The 17,235-nt window shown below is 47.9% G+C and overlaps 1 protein-coding gene across 6 annotated transcripts in view; it reads right to left on the bottom strand.

Annotated features, from left to right (window-relative positions):
- NGEF (neuronal guanine nucleotide exchange factor) overlaps positions 1-17,235 on the bottom strand; it is a 107,739-nt gene that overhangs the window by 15,759 nt on the left and 74,745 nt on the right. For all 6 annotated transcript variants that reach the window (XM_023510347.1, XM_023510343.1, XM_023510346.1 and 3 more), the window contains one exon: positions 16,057-16,364. In XM_023510347.1, coding sequence (XP_023366115.1) covers positions 16,057-16,364 — 308 coding nt within the window. The remainder of the gene's footprint in view (positions 1-16,056; positions 16,365-17,235) is intronic.

Below are 17,235 nucleotides of genomic sequence, written 5' to 3'. Positions count from 1 at the left end.
GAAAAGGTTAATGTAACTCCATTTGGGAATGAAGAGGTTAATGTAACTTCATTTGGAAATGAAAAGGCTAATGTAAACTCCCTACTCCCCTCCTGGGCAAGGTTGCCCAGGTGGACCAGCGCCCTACTCCTTTGAGCCACAGGCACTGCCCTATACATAATTTTTTTAATGTATTATATTTACAAATTGCACTTATGTTGAAATTTAAAAAAATATTACAATACTATTTTGGGGGTCTATGAAAATTTTTGTTGCTCCATATAGACCAAATTTTTAAGAACACACCCCAACCCCTGTCAATGGTGTCCCACTTTACCAATGTTAAAATCTGGTCACCTTACTGTAGCCACCATCACCACCAGAAGCCAGAAGAGGCAAAGAGCCTCCCCTTAGAGCCTTCAGAGAGAGCACGTCCAGCCCCGGCTGGGTGCGGTGGCTCACGCCTGTAATCCTAGCACTCTGGGGAGTGTGAGGTGGCTGGATTGCCTGAGCTCATGAGCTCAAGACCAGCCTAGCTAGAGTGAGACTCCCATCTCTAAAAAATAGCCAGGCATGTGGTGGGCCCCTATAGTCCCAGCTAATCAAGAGGCTGAGGCAAGAGGATTGCTTGAGCCCAAGAGTGTGAGGTTGCTGTGAGCTCCCATGCACGGCACTCTACCCCAGGGTGACTGAGACTCTGTCTCAAAAAAATAAATAAGTAAATAAATTTTTTAAAAAGTGTAAGCATATTGTATATTAGAGAAAGGGGAAAGAGTGGGGTGGGGAGATGAGAAAGAAGAAAACAGAGAGCAAGGAGTGAGAGAAGGGAAGATGGGGGGGATTTTTTTTTTTTTTTAAAGTTCTCACTGTGTTGCTCAGGCTGGTCTCAAACTCCTGGCCTCAAGATATCCTCCCAAAGTTCTGGGATTGCAGGCATGGGCCACTGTGCCTGGTCCTGTTATGCCCTGATTTCAGGCTTCTGACCTCCCTCTACAGTCGTGGAAGAACAATCTCCATCGTTCCACCCCATGCAGCTTGTGGTAATGTGTCCCCGCAGTCCCCCGTAAACCAACACAGCTGGAGGGGGGAGGGATGGGAACTGGGGCAGTGAGGACCACCGGGGCTCTGGTCCACCCTTCCGGGTCCCACCCATCTTGCATCTCACTCCCTTTGGGGCCCCCTCCAGCCTCCCCACTGGTCAGAGTCCCTGACTCAAGGCTCAAGGCTGAAACATAAACTCCAGCATCAGGGAGTGTTTGTTCCTGGACCGCGCCAGGCCCCGGAGTGGTGGGATTTCCTGTGCAGTCTCATTTAATCCTCCCAGGTCCCCCAGGAAGAATGACAGCAGCGCTTCCCTTTTCATGAAAAGGAAACAGGTACGGAGAAGTCATGTTCCATCACATAGCCAATGGCGAAGGGCAGACATTCTGCCACCTCCTGGACAGAGCAGGGTTTACTGGGCCCCTGCTGCTGGGAGCACTGCCAGACAGCCAACCTGGCAAAGCACTCTTGCATGCGCGGGACGCCCTGTCGCATAAACCTGCACAGCAACAGGGTGTTGGCTCCTGCTGACAGCACTGCAGGGCAGGCTGCCCGCTGCAGACCTGGGCTCCCCGCCCCCAGCAGTGAGGGCCCATCCGGCCCAGTGTCGCTGAAGCATCCCCACATCTCACCTGCCTAGTCTACCTAAAAATTAGAAGCCACACAAAGCAGTGGGCACTGGGCCTCAGTAGCGGAACGTCAGCCCCAGCACAGAGGGTGACCAAAGCCCAGCCTGGCTACACTGGGTGATGTTTCCCGGAAGCTTCTGTATTACAGATACTGTGACAAACTCATTTTCCTGCTGCTAAATTTAAGGTTCTTAAGAAAATGTCAAGTGCTCACAAGTTCCAAGCAAATACAACTAACACACCAACACGGATGAGTGTTATAGATACCAAGGGGGAAAAAGCGCCACGCCCGGACCCGGGTACTGGAGAAAGGCTCAGCCACCAGACCTCATCTCCCTGCAGGATGCCTGTTAGAGCCGCCCGGGATGAGAGCAGTAAGAGCCTCCTGGCCCCCTGGATGCTGGCACCTTCGTCCTGATCGGCGGACAAGGGCCAGGAAAGCTGGGCGGAGGGCGGCCGGGCCTGAGTCACGCTGGCCGAGGTGGCTATGCCCGCTGCCCACACTCACCCCCCTCCTCACCCATTTATAGGCAATTAGTCATCTGTGGGTTTCGGTTTTCCATGTGTTTGTCTTCCTCTATGTGTCGGATCATGTGCCACATCAATATGCTTGTCTTCCCCTTACCGGTGTTATCTTTACTCTCATTCAAGCCTTAGCGTGGCGGTTCAGAGCTGACGGGGACTCCGGGCTCTGCTCCTCATTCACTCACTCACTCACTCACTCAGCCGCCCCTTTCACAAAAGCTGGCTGCGCGCCTGCTGAGTGCCAGGTACACGTCTAGGCACTGAGCGCCCAGTGGAGGACATGGCCGAGTCTCTGCTGCAGCCAGGGCACTCACGTCCCAGGACATCCCGGGGCAGGGAGAAAGTGAGCAGAAGTGATGCACATTAGGGCAGGAGTGAGGCGTGCTGAGGAGCAGCCACTGGGACAGGGCACGCATGTGAGTGTGTGAATGGGGGTATGTATGTGTGTGTGCACACGAATGGGTGACATGTGGGATGTGAGTGTGCGTATGAATGTGTGTGTGAATATGTTTGTAAATGGGTGTGTGCACGTATGTAAATGTGTGTGCTTGTGAATAGGTCATGCATGTGAGTGGGTGTTCACGTGTGTGTGCCTGTGAGTGTAGCTGTGTGAGTGTGGGAATGGGTGTACATGCAAGTGTGAGTGTGGATGGCTGTGTGAAAGTATGTGTGCGAGTGTGGGATGTGAGTGTGCACGTGTGAGTGTGTGAATGGTTGTCCACATGTGTGAGTGGGTGAGCGACTGTGTGAGTGAATGTGGGGGTGTGAGTGTGAATGTGTGTATGTGGGTGAGTGTGCGTGTGAGTGTGCAGAGAGTGTGAGCCTCCAATGCAGGGAGCTCGTCCTGCTGGGTGGTGGGGCTGTGTGGCCCCAAACCCTGGCAGCACTGCTTCCTCACTGCTGGCCGCACACAGGCACAGCACGTCTTCAGGGAACCCTCCTTACCATGACTCCCAATTGTAGGACTCCCAGCTAGGTCTCCGAATCGCACTCCAAGCTCTTGACTATTCTGTTTGGCATCTGCCAATAATCACTTGCTGGTTTTCTGTCTCTTTCCATTCCTGCCCTGGGTCCCTTGTGAGCAACAAACCCGTCAGCTCTGGATGAAGCCAGGCCTGGCCCAGGCCCAGTGGCTTTGCCATTGGTAAGGCCATGGTGCACTTGGTGTCCACTATGGGCAGCTGAGCAACTGACAGGCTGAGGCCTGGCCTTGAGAGTTGGCCAGCACTTCTGCTTTAGTGAGAAAGCTTAATCCTTCTAAGCCTTAGTTTCCACATGTGCAAAATGGGAACAACAGTCCCTGGCCTGCCCAGTTGTTGTCAGGACATGACGTACACAACGGAAAGTGCTCAGTCTGGGGCCAGCCGTCTCAAAGCACCCAGCAGATGCTCTGGGGTCAGGCTGATCCAACATCCCAGTGCTGTCCTCAGACAACAAGAAATGCCCAACTGCTGGCATTCCCAGGAGCGCCAAGGCCAAAGCAGAGAAGGGCTGGGGCCCAGAGAAGGTGGGAGACAGAGTGGGGGGAAGGTGAGTAGGGGTAGGAGTGGGAACCCCTAGGGAGCGGCCACTGCAGGGCCCAGTGAGGCCACTAGGCTCTGACTCACATTCTCTGGCCCATCTCCCTCTGTCATAGGGGGGCAGGACTGAGGATGGGGCAGAATCTCACAGCCCAGCTGGTCCCCCCAGCCAGCCTGTGGGGGAGAAGACACACCCACCTTTCATCAGGGCCCCTCCACCCTGCCACCCCCAAGCTCGGGAAGCGCCAGGTTGTATTTAGATAAGTAAATTTAGATTTTTCTCTGGCTGACACCATGGAGCACCTCAGATGACTGGGGTTAGCCTTACGGGGTTGGGGGGGTGTCTCCCCTATTCCTCAATGATGAGAAACTCCCAAGACTGGAGACCCCAGGTCAGCACCCAACTCGCTGAGTGGGGAGTACCCACAGAAGCATGCAGTGCTAAGCTGCCCCTGGGGGTCTAGGGCCAGGGCCTAAGTGAGGCCTGGCGAGCAGGGCACAAGGGCTGCTTTGTACTGGGGATATCACACAGTCTCAGGACTGGCCAGGTGCCTAGGGCCCCCAGGACCACCCTTTTCAAGCAACACACTTGAGAAAACAAAGAAGACCCCTTATACCTCAGCAAGTGGACAGGAAAGGGGCAGTGGGGAAAGTTGGGAGGAACCAACACACTAAAACAGAGGAAGGGCGAGCACTGCACTTTAGTGTATGTTGACAAGTTTTTTTTTTTGGCCGGGTTTTTTTTTTTTTTGGGGGGGAAAGAGTCTCACTTTATCACCCTCAGTAGACTAATGTGGCATCACAGCTCACAGCAACCTCCAACTCCTGGGCTTAGGCAATTCTCTTTCTTCAGCCTCCCAGGTAGCCGAGGAAAGAGAATTTTCCTGAGGAAGAATTTTCCTGAGAAAGCCCAGGGTTTACTGGTCGCCTGCTACCTCCCTCACAGCCTGGGTCTGGGAGCCCTCTCACATCTGCCCGAGTGCCAGACCATCCCAGATAGACAGACTATCCCAGGGGCTGGTCTGAGCTCCCACCTGTGCCCCCCATGGAAGAACAGAATGGATCCCCACTGGTCATGGGCCAGACCACGTTCCTGCAAATTCTCGTGTTGAAGCTCTAACCCCTGACATGCCTATATCTGGGGATGGGGCCCTTAGGATGGAATGACCCACAGGGCTCGAGTCCCTCTGAGAGGAAGAGACACCGGGAGCGTGTGCAGGGAAGGCCGTGTGATGACACCTTGAGAAATGCCACCCACAAGCCAAGGAGGGAGCCCTCCCCCAAACCAGCCTGCCCGGCGTCTTGTCCTGGGGCTTCCAGCCTCTGGGACTGTGGGACAGTGAAGTCATACTATCTAAGCCTTCCAGTCCGGGGTCTTCTGTGACGGCAGCCCTCCTGAGCTGACAGCACCTGAGCTCCCCCCGGCTCCCAGAACTCTGTTCCTCCTCATCCTCAGGGTGGGACATGCAGTCCTCCTGAAAGGGGCAGAGTCCACAAACTTGTAACAGCTAGCCAGGCAAAAAGGAGGAAAAGGTCAACATTTCTCAACGCAGTCCCCGGGCTGGTAACCACAACCACAAGTGTTAAAATGCAGATTCTCAGACCCTCTCCAGACACACCAATAACCTGTCTTTCATCAGGATGTCCCGGCAATTCTGAGGCACACCAGAGCCTGAGGAGCCCTGGCGTCCAGAGCCTCTGTGAGATCTTTCTCTTTGCACGTGTCACCTGAGTTCTAAGCATGAGGGATGTCGGCACAGCCAGAGAAGGGAGTAGCACAGGCCCGCCTGCTCTCTCCCACCCCTCCCAGCAGCCACCCAGGATCCACAGCCTCACTCTGCACACACTGCTTTTGCCCAGGACGGCCCCACAGCTGCCACCAAGTGGCCCTGTTCCTGTGGTTGGTGCAGTCATTTGTACTCTACAGGCATCCAGGTTCACAGAAGTGACTTTAAAAGGCTTCTGGTTAAGAAGAAACTCCTAAAAGCTTATCTTTCTTTTGTGAACAATGATGACGGAGTCCAACTCCTGAGCCTGTGCCCGACCTGTCACAGCAGGGTCACCAGTGAATTCGGGAAACGCTGAAAAGGGCTGGACCCAGCTAGTGGTGTGAGCAGCACAAGCCCGGGCGGAGGCCCCTTTGGCTCAGAGAGCTGGCTGTGCAACGGGGAGTGACAACTGCCTCCTCACTTTGCTGAGGGACCAGAGGGAGTCACATGTTAAACGCAGCATGGGGTGCAGGCATGGGGAGGGGGAGGGGCAGCTGTCCCTCCCCCCAGCAGTCCAAACCCACCCTCAACACTCACAGTTGTCACTACTAAGCTTCCTCTAGAGGACTTGGTTAATAAAATCATTTGCTGAAGAGTTTACACTGAAATAGGTAAGTGTAAATGAAAACACGAGTAGTCTCACATTAAGAAAAATGTATACTACAGCCTTAATGAGACACCATTTTGACCTGGCACACTGGGTCAAGCCATAATAGTTGGGGAAGCTACCATGTTGGCAGTAGAGAACATGTTCACTCATACACGCGGATGGAGTATAAAGATAATTAGGCAATAGTTCAATAGTTTCTTTATTATTATTATTTTAGAGACAGGGTCTCCCTCTGCTGTCCAGGCTAGAGTGCCGTGGCATCATTATAACTCACTGCAACCTCAAACTCCTGAGCTCAAGCAATCCTCCTGCCTTAGCCTCCTGAGTAGCCAGAACTATAGGTGCTCACCACAAGGTGGGGCTAAGTTCTCTGCTTTTTATAGAGATGAGGTCTTGCTATATTGCTGGGGCTGGTCTTGAACTTCTGGGCTCAAGCCATTCTCCTGCCTCAGACTCCCACATTGCTGTGATTACCGATGTGGGCCACTGAACCTAGCCTCAAAATTTAAAAACATTTAACCTTCAACCTAATTCCATGTAGGAATTCCCACAGTATTCCACTGTGTAGATGGTCAATCTTGTATTATAAATAATGCTGCAGTGAACATCCTTGGTACCCAGCATTTCTAATTGCAAATGTTCATTAACAGGACTGGTTTCTAAATGATGGAACATCTAAACAGGGAACTCTACAAAGCTGCAGAAAGATGAGGTGCTCTAGTGGGAGGGATACGAAAAAATACCATAAACATTGCTGAGTGGGAAAAAGCAGCACCGCGTGCACAGGCATTTACCATCTGTGTACCATGCCTGTGCGTGAGCTCACCACACATGCACACACGCTCTGAATATGTGTCCCAGGAGGGACCTGGGTGGCTTGGGGACAGGGGTGGGAAAGAGGCTTTTACACTGCTAATCCTTTCGCTCTTTTTTTTTTTTAAAGACAGAGTCTCACTCTATCACCCTGGGTAGAGTTCCATGGTGTCATAGCTCACAGCAACCTCAAACTCCTGGACTCAAGCAATCCTCCTGCCTCAGCCTCCCAAGTAGCTAGTACTACAAGCATGTACCTCAATAGCTAATTTTTCTGTTTTTAGTAGAGGTAGGGTCTTGCTCTCTCAGGCTGGTTTCAAACTCCTGAGCTCAAGTGATCCACTGGACTCGTCCTGTCCTGGGGCTTCCAGTGAGAGGCACTGCGTCTGGCCAGTGTTTACGTTCTGAATCAGACAGGCCAGGAGATACCTGATGTTGTAGGTGATGGTTACTGTTCCCCTCAAAGCATGTCCCCTCCTGATTTAGGCTCTTTTGCTGAATTGTTAAGGTTAATCCTGAAGAGACAAATACATGGTTCAGTGAGCGTTCGTGGATAAAACAACGAGTCAAAACCCATCATATTAAAAACTCTCTCATAATTTCCTTCTAAAGTGGATAGTTTTCTTTTGGGGAAGAAGAAAAGTAAATACATGCAAGTTCTAAGTTCTGAAAATAGGACAAGGAGCAACAAATACGTTCTGATGCTGATCAGAGGCTGCGCAGGCTCAGACTGTGCGTCCTGTTACATCACTCTAAGGAGACCTTGGTTAGGCCTGCACAGGGCGACCGCCAGGTCCCTCCCTTCTCGTTTCCTGGCAAGATGAAGCTGCCAGTCCTGTCTGGGCACGTGGGGGCCCTGCCACCACCCCAAGCAACAGCCCGGGCAGGCAGCCCGTGAGCGTGTGCCCACACACCCTTGTCTCCTGGAGACACAGTATCATTCCCTGCTCACGTTTCAAGCTCTACACACCTAGCCCACCGAGATCAGGGAACCTGGTGAGCCCATCTTTCTCTATCTCCTTTGCAGGGACGGGTTCCTGCTTATGCTGGAGACACAACCCAGACCCCTGAAGGAGTGGCTGCCCCAGGTACCACCCATTTCTCCTTTATTTCTCTGGACACCAGGTGCCAGGCCTGGAGCAGCTTGGCCAGGCAATGCACCCCAGCTGAGAACTGCCCTCCTGCGATTGTCTTCCCGCTGTGCTTTTTATTCTCTTTCAGGATAATTCTCTGTTCCACCACTTCCCACCACGTTTCAGAAAAGCCTACTGGCCTTCCTCATTGGGATCCTACCCTTTCTACACTTGCCTCCTTCATAACTTTTAATTTGAAACTATGGCTGATTATTTTCTCAAACTGTTGGGTCTTTGAACAGCAACTCAGACACCATTTCCCAAAAGAAGGGTGGGAACCGAGAGCTTTACAACAAGTTAAAAGCCAGAAACTAGGGTGGCACCTGTGGCTCAAAGAAGTAGGGCACAGGCACCATGTATCGGAGGTGGTGGGTTCAAACCCAGCCCTGACCAAAAACTGCAAACCCCCCCCAAACAGAAACTAAACTGAGAAAATCCTAGTCAGTAACACTCTCCAATTTCAGCTAGCTAATTTTTACTTAAAAGGGGGGAAAACCTCCTACAGTATTTTGTTCCTAAATCCTGGTTCTTCTACAACTGATTGAGACTTAGGCCTTCCAAAAGATCATCACGGTAGGGTGTTTTCCTTGTGTGAGCAGCAATCCATCTCGTCCTGCTGCTTTTGTAGCTAGAGAAGAAGAGATATTCTGACAACAGATGAGCTGGCAGCACCAGTTGCCTGCCTGGCTTTCACAAATGTACTGAAGAAAAGATCTAATCCAGAAGTCACTGATTGGAACAATCTGAAGACCTCAATTTTATGTCCATTATCAGATTTTAACAAAATAGAACCACATAGGGCTTTTTAAGAATAAATACGTAAAGTCAGAATATAAAATCTCAGAGCAAGACCCGCTGAAGTCCTGTGCACCTTGTTCACTACTGGATGCAACAGTATCGCCCCAGTTAGGTCATCCTCAGTTATTTAAAAATATTTATATCTTATCCATTGGAATAGCAAAAAATGTATTTAAAAAGGAAGAACCTTTATGTTCTATGCCCATTCTACCATAGGTGTTAACATGCTATTTTGCTTTTAAAAAACTTTATATGTCATGAATCTTGGTCTTATTTCATTCTTTGAAAGCGCTTTTTTTAATGTTTGTGTATATAGCTGAATGTCACGTGGACCCTACTAAACAATTCACCTATCATTTAGCATTTAGGCTTCTCCTCTGCATTTTTCTCCCAATTTCTGCTGGGATGAACATCCTAATTAACAAATATTTTGGAACATGCCTGATTATTCTGCAAGATAAATATCCAGAAACAAATTCCAGAGAGTGTACAAACATATTCTTACCAGTTTGGGTACAAACATCCTCTCGCTAGCAGGTCTATTTGAGAGCGCAGATTTAAAAATTCCCCCAACACCAGACTTTAAACACGTATATTTAGAAGTCTCTCTCACTTGGAAAAGCAGAAGAGAATAGTAGCTCAATGTTGCTCTAGTCTGTATGTCTTTGATTACTAGCGAGTTTGATTTTTCTTTTTCTTTTCATTAACTCACTGGCCAGTCTTCTACGCAAACTGCTTTTCCCATCTTCCTTTGGGTGCTCATCTTTCTCTTACTGATAGAGCTTTCTTTCTTCTTGATTGAGATCTGGGTTTTGCCAACATATATGAAAACAACTAATTTTTACACATTTATTTTATAATGAGCCACCTCTGGGAACTGTCTCATTAATTCAGCAGTTTTGCTTGGCTCCTTTGGGTTTTCCAGGTAGGCAACCATCACTGGCAGGCAAGGATGGCTCTGACCCTCCTGCTTTACGTCTTTCTCTCTTTCTCCTTTCCTTGTCTCCCTGCCCTGGCTAGAGCTTCCAGAGCAACATGGAATAGCAGCAAGCACTGCGTCTTGCCTTCACCACTACATACCATTCTTTGGTAAGTATGACGTTGGTTCTAGATTTGAGATATTCTTTATAAATCTAGAGTTTTATTTAGGTAGCAATAAACACTGATTCCTCTTCCATCCTTTTGGAAGATCAGTGCACTTTTCTCCTCTGGTCTGTGCATATAGCAAATTTGGCTTCCCAAACATCCAAATATTACATCATCTTTGGATTAATTCATACTTGCTCAATATATATTATTCATTTAATCTACCTCCAACTTTTATTTGTTTATATGCTATGCAATTTTTTATCTTAATTCACAGTGAGCTAGATCTATGTTTCAATTTTTTTGGGGGGGTAGTACTTATTTTGTTAGGTTGAATAAAATTAAATTGAAGACATTTAACCCTTTTGATATTTTACTTCTTAAATTATCATGCACTAAAATAGACTCCTGTAATGTATAGTCCTGTGAATTATAACATATATACAGATTCATGTAACCCACACTTCAACCAGAATACTCAAAGTTCTTTCACTTCACCAAACTCCTATTCTCATCATGGTCTCCCCAACCCCCTAGCTCCTGGCAACCATTGATCTGTTTTCCAACACCAGCTTGGTTGTTTTCAGAATGTCATATAAACAGTACCACATGTCCCCTTGCTGATTTCTTTTACTCAGCAACACGCCTTTGAGATTTAGGCAAGTTGCTGCATGTATCAGTGGTTTGTTCCTTTTTGTTGCTTACTATGTGGTTGTAAGTATATACCAGGGTCTCTCTCTGTTAAAGCACATTTGGGCTATTTCTAGTTTTTGACAGTTATGAATAAACATTCATGTGTATGTTTTCCTGTGAACACAGGTTTTTATTTCTGTAGGGCAGCGGTGCTCAACCAGGAGCAATTCTACCCACAGCTGACATTGAGCTGGGGCTAGACACAATTTTGGTTGTCATGACTGGGGGCACGGATGCTACTGGCTTCTCATGAGTAGCAGCCAGGAAGACCCTGGGATTATTTAGAAGTGTGTTCATGTCCAAGTGTTAGGTTTTGTTATCTTTGTTATTGATTTGTAGTTTAGTTCCATCAGGGTCAGAGAACATACTTTGTATGACTTCAATTATTTTGCACTGGTTAAAGTGCATTCTGCTGTATGTGGTGGTGGTTCTGTGTGCACTTGAAAACAAAAGTGCATTCTGCACCATTGGGCACAATAAATATTTATAGCTCCATTTGGTGACGGTGATCAGTTCTTCAACTGCCCTAGTGATTTGAGTTCTATTGATTACCGAGGCGTGTTCTTGACTTTGTGTGTGTGTAAACACAAACACATGTATCTGTGCCTCTATTTTACTTGTGGATTAAAAAATGTCTGTATGTGTTCTGTGCTCTAACCATCATATTTGGTTATCAACATTTCTCTCTTCCATGCTTTAGACCAGGGGTCAGTAAACTACAGCCCAGAGTGGCCACCTGGATTTGTAAATAAAGTTCTACTGAAACACATTTCTTTGCATATTATCTCCGGTTGATACCACACCGCGGTGGCAGGTTGAGAGGTTTTGAAAGAGACAATATGTCTTGCAAAGCCTAAAATATTTCTTGTTTGGTCCTTTGAGAGGAGGTTTGATGATGACTGCTCTGGACTTGCACCAGCCAATAGAGCAGCAGCATGTGGCTGAACAGATGTTGGTTTAAACTGAGTAAAATTCCTTAGTTACACTAAGCACGATTCAAATGCTCAACGGCTACATGTGGCCATTGGTGACACAGACGTAGGACATTTCCACCATCTCAGGAAGTCCGACTGGCCAGCACTGCTGTCAGCCAGTCTCTGTAACAGGAGACTTTTCTGGGCTTCGAACATTAGTCATCTGGCACAACAGCTCTGTTGCAGGTGATTTTTTTTTTTTTTTTTTTGCTTACTGGTATATTTTTGCATTTTCAAAATTTCTATTTTTGAGTTGATTTTTGGCAGCTTACATTTTCCTAGAAAATCATCATCTCATCAAAGCTTTTACACAGGATCTTGTGGAGCCTCTAGCCTATCTGTGTTCCTTCCCAGAGTGTCTGGGGCATGTTTTCCCCTAAGGTCTAAAGCTGACATCGTAGAAGTTCATTTAATTTGGCATTTGTCCCTTTCATTTCTTTGAGTTCTTTGAATTTGGTGTGCATTTTACATGCACGGCGCATCTCAATTTGGACTCAGCACACATGAAATGTTCAGCAGCCACATGGGCGGCTCGTGGCTGCCACAGGGGCAGCACAGCTTTTGAGAGTACGAAGTTCAATAAAAATATTTTCAATCAACCTGATTTCCCCCCTAATTCCCTACATTCCTGCCGTGTCACGCTCCTATGAAACAGTAGACTGCATGTGGCTACGGCTGCTCTTGTTTCTGACAGAGTCTGCGTTATTTTGCTGCCCTGTTCAAAATATTCGCAACTGTTAATTTTTCATTGTGAAGCGTGACTCTTGGAAATCCTTTCTAATCATAAGACATGGTCTCCACAAGATTAGGTTTAAATAATAAAAAACACTGACAGATTTTCTATAGAAATGAGGAAAGATTTGTATGTGACAAAAGATCCCACAGAAGGAGTGAGAAGGCAAGTAAGCCCTTGAGCCCGGCCAGCTTCGTGCCAGGCCGCGTCCCCAGCTCCTTATCGGCGCTGCTCACGTCATCTCATTTGCAGACGAGAAGTTCAGTAACTCACCCCCGGCCGTGCAGCTAAGGAGTATCAGGGGAGCATCAAACCCCAGCAGCTGGGTGCCGGTGACCATGTGTGTAACCATCATCTCTACTGCCTGCCCTGTACTATACTGCAGGAAATAATATTTGATAAATATTAAAAAATAATTTATATCCAGAATGTATAAAAAGCTATTCTAAATCAACACGATAAATAAATACAAACAACAAACGTTTACAAGATAAATGTAAACAATCCCATAGCAAAAAGGCAAAAGATAAGAACAGGCAATTGATAGACAAATGGAAACAACCAATAAACACATGAAGAGATGCTCAGGTCCCCAAGCACAGGTGGGATAAGCACAAGATGTCATTCTTCCTCCAATAGATGGGAGAGAACACGGCCGCGCTGTGGTGAGGGGGCAGTGTAAGGGCGGACTGCCTTCTAGAATGGCAATTTGGTGGTCTCCTCCACCATTTAAAAGGCACTTCATTTTCAATAGCAGTTCCCTTTCCAGGCATCTGTCCTACAGCTGCTGTCCCCTGTGAGCAGGAAGATGTGCACTCACAGGCTCCCCTGAGCACGTCCACCTGCAACCGGTGAGTTCACCTGTAACTGTGGCCCCCCCAGGGCTCTGGGCAGCCACCTGAGGGCTTCTCACCCCCTGGGGGTGTGCACGGGCCATCACTTGCACTCCTCCTTAAACATATTCAAGCCAGTTGTACTTGCGATGTAATTATATCATTTAATGATAAAAAACCAACGAATTTTCAGTGCCAAGGGAGTTGTTTTCTGAAAACTGAGCTGAAAGCTCTGAAAAGTCCAGGAAAGGCAAACGGCTAAAAACTAGAACCCAAAGCAAACTGCTGCTGAACGCTGTGAAGCCAAAACAAGCCTCTAAACTCCCCAACCACATGCTGCATCACGGCTGTGAGATACAGCAGACAAACTGGCCGGCTAGGGAGAACTGGTGATCCAAGAAATGGTCCAGATACATTTATGTTGTTTGCATTTTTTAAAACATTGAAAGTGTATTCATGAGTTATTTATTAATTTTAAAACATTCAACAACAAAGCAGTGCTTTTATCAATGGATAAGATACCTTTAACAACACAAAATGACTCTGTTTACTTTTTCTGATTTTTTTTTGCCCTGAATTCTACTCTGTCTGATAACAAAATGGGTTTAATTTTCTAATCAATTGGAAATTTCTTTTTTTTTTTGTCTTGTTTTATTGCCCAGGCTAGAGTGCAGTGGCATCACTCTGGGCTTAAGTGATCCTCCTGCCTCAGCCTCCAGAGTATCTGGAACTACAGGCACCCACCTCTATGGCCAGCTAATTCTTTACAATTTTTTTTAAAGATGGGGTCTCACTATGTTGCCCAGGCTGGTCTTGAACTCATGGCCTCAAGTGATCCTCCCACCTCAGCCTCTGAAAGTGCCAGGATTACAGGTGTGAGCCACTGAGCCTGGCAGAATCTAATCTCTGTCTTTTAATGGGGGAGTATAAGCAATTTTCATATAACTGCTGTGTTTCCTACAGTCTGCCACCTTATCTGCGCTATTAGTTTTTTTGTGCTTTTTTCCTGTTTTGCTCTCCTTTTATTACATGGGCCCTTTTTTCTCTGCTTTTAGCTTCACTTATATTGTAAAAGATTTATACCACATTTTAAAGTTCTACCAGGATTTATCTCTCAGTTGTATATCAGAAGTTTCACTTAAAAACTTCTGATGCAGCCATTACTAAGTGCTGCTTGCAAGCCTAAACACTTTCCTGATGTTACTGAGCAGGACCCCGAGGTAAACATGAGGAGGCCCTTCAAATATCAAGTGTTATCAAACCTTCCCCAGCGGCCGAAGGGGAAAAGTCATTGAAAAGCCCATCCGTCTTGGTCTCAGACTCAGTTCTCAATCTCGGTCATTAACTCTGTATACAGCTTACTGTTTTGTCTCTTAAACACACAGCAAGAGCAACTGCTTCTGTATAATCTAGGGCAGGAGTAGCAGGAGGTAAGGAAATGCAGGACCTTTGGGGCCACTTCCGCTGTAGGAAGGAGTGCAGGATGGACGTGAACGCAGGTGAGTGTGCTTGGGGTGGGTGTGTGAGCGAGGGTGGGGACCGGGCCAGGGGTTGGCAAGAGAGGACAGATGTAGTGGAATCTGGGTGAACCAAGTGCTGATTGATAGAAACCAAACCTCTTCATTTCTTTTCTTCTGTACCACTTTAAAATTTATAATTAAGAGGCACCCATAGCTCAGTGGTAGAGCACCAGCCAAACACACCAAGGCCGATGGCTTTGAACCAGGCCTGGGCCAGCTAAAACAACGACAACTGCAACAGCAACAACAAATAGCCAGGGCTTGGTGTCTGTAGCACAGTGGTTATGGCACCAGCCACATACACCGAGGCTGGGGGGTTCAGCCCAGGCCTGCTAAACAACAATGACATCCGCAACAAAAAACAGCTGGGTGTTGTGGTGGACACTTGTAGTCCCAGCTACTTGGGAGGCTTAAGCCCAAGAGTTTGAGGTTGCTGTGAGCTGTGACACCACAGCACTCTACCAAGGGCAACATAGTGAGACTCTGTCTCAAAAAAAAATTTTTTTTTCACAATTAACACACACTTGCGTACTCATAATTCCTCTCCACCATTCTTCATCTTTACTGTTGATCATACTCTTCTTTCTCCACACCACAAATTTTCCCTCTAATACCCAAATAATCTTTGTTCAACTAAGACAAACAGATTTCTTAGCTGTTTCTGTAACTGGTTAATTTATAATTGATTGTTTCTCCCTGCTAGCAACAAACCAATTGGCAACTCCCATAAGTGCACCTGGCCTAATGGATGGTCAGCTGGGTCTGCCTAGACCAGTGGTTCTCAACCTTCCTAATGCCGCAATGTATTTTCATTGTTAAAAAGGGGTCGTGACCCACAGGTTGAGAACCGCTGGCCTACACCATCAAATGAAGGGGTGAGAAGCGCTGGGTCCAGATTTCTGCACCACTTCAGAAGGGGTGGGCCAGCAGAGGGGCTGGGCCAGCCGAGGGGCCCCTCCTCATTCAAAGTTCAAACAGGTCCCAAAAAAGTTGTAGGCTAAGAACACAGGTGCAAAGAAATACGGCAGATTTCTGTCACCCATGGATAACTGGATTATGTCCCGGTCACAGTGAGCATAGCATCATCAGTGTTTCAGCCGTCACACATAAAGGGAAAACCCAGCAGCAACGACCAAGGGTGTGGGAAAACACCGTCACACTCCCCAGTGAAACGGTAGGAACACTCAGTATTGGGGTGGAGCTGTCCTAGTAGGAAACTGAGTACTTTTTGTTGCCTGTAAAATAGTATTTATTTTTCTGCAGGTTCTAGAAATCCTTCTGGTGAACCAGCCTGGGAAGCTGGCCGCTCAGAGGAAGCCCCAGCCCATAGCAGTTGAGGCGAGCAGCTGTGTGTTCCCACGGAAGTACCCCCCAGCCCCCCACCCCAGCCCTGCCCCTACCTCCTGCAGTCTGATCTCCTCTGGCTGCAGAATCTCCAGCACCCCGCTGCTCCGGATCTCAGGAAGATCCTGCCAGAGGTTGAATCTGGAGTGGGGGTTACTGAGCAGGCAGATCTGAGGCAGCACCTTCCTCTCAGGTGGGCTTGCCAGCTCCTCCTCTTCCTCCTCCTCCTCCTCTTCCTCCTCCTCGGGAGTGTCTTCAATGGCCGGGGACCCTTCCACATGGCCTTGTAGCTCTGCGTCCTGTTGCCTCCTGGTTTCGATTTCCTGGAGAGTTGATTTATCTCGGTATTCCTGATATAGGAGCCCTGATGCCAAACAGAGTCAGGATAGAGAGAAGGTTTTAGCCCTCATTCTCGATTGCCACGTGAGGCTTCACATCACATCTGAGTGACTGCTTTGCCACAGGCTCGAGAATAAATTGCTACCATCTTCATTTCTGGGGAAAGAACAGCGTGTGTAAGTTGCTTCTAGCAAATAAAGAAACGCCTAAACAAATTGAAAATCCACTCACACAGAGATGCTTTCCCCACACACATTTGGCAAACAGCAAGAGCCTAGAACTTGATGTCTACATCACCACATTGATAGAGATGTCCCAGTTATGTTCCCATATCCCAACAGGGTACTTCCCATGGCCTTAAATGCTTCAATATTAAAACTCAAGTATGTTCATTTGTGAAATGGGAGCAGTTGCAAATTCTCATTTGGCGGGGGGTGGAGTCAGTAGCTCATCAACCTGCTGATTTAAAAGGGAAATACTCCTTTTTTCACTTTCACAGTTTCAAATATACTTCCCTGACAAATTCTACTTGAAATAAATGCACTTTAGCCTCAAAGGAGATTTGGTGGTTCAGAAGAATCAGTGCAAATGTAGTGTCCCAGGATCCCACGGGATGTCCTGACCTGGGGCAGACACAAGGGTTCTACACAGGAAGCTGGGGGATGGCTGTTGTGGCTGAGAGAGGGCCATCCTGTCTGCTGGGAGGCTGGGAGGAAAGGGGTCTTGTCTGCTGTGCTATAGAGGCAGGAGTCTGCCCTGAGGGGAGACCTCAGAGTCAGCTACTGTGGTCTACTTCTTAGAACCCCAGGCTGTAGCAGGGCCCTGCCCCCAGCAAGGAAGGAGGCCGGCACTGTACCAAGTGGGGATGGAGGGGAATAAGCCAAGGGCCAGATTCA

The sequence above is a fragment of the Otolemur garnettii genome, unplaced genomic scaffold (genome assembly GCF_000181295.1).
Source record: "Otolemur garnettii isolate 467f Iridium unplaced genomic scaffold, OtoGar3 scaffold00013, whole genome shotgun sequence".
NCBI lineage: Eukaryota > Metazoa > Chordata > Mammalia > Primates > Galagidae > Otolemur > Otolemur garnettii.
Note: the sequence above shows the minus strand (reverse complement) of the source record. Positions and strands in the feature narration are given on the sequence as shown.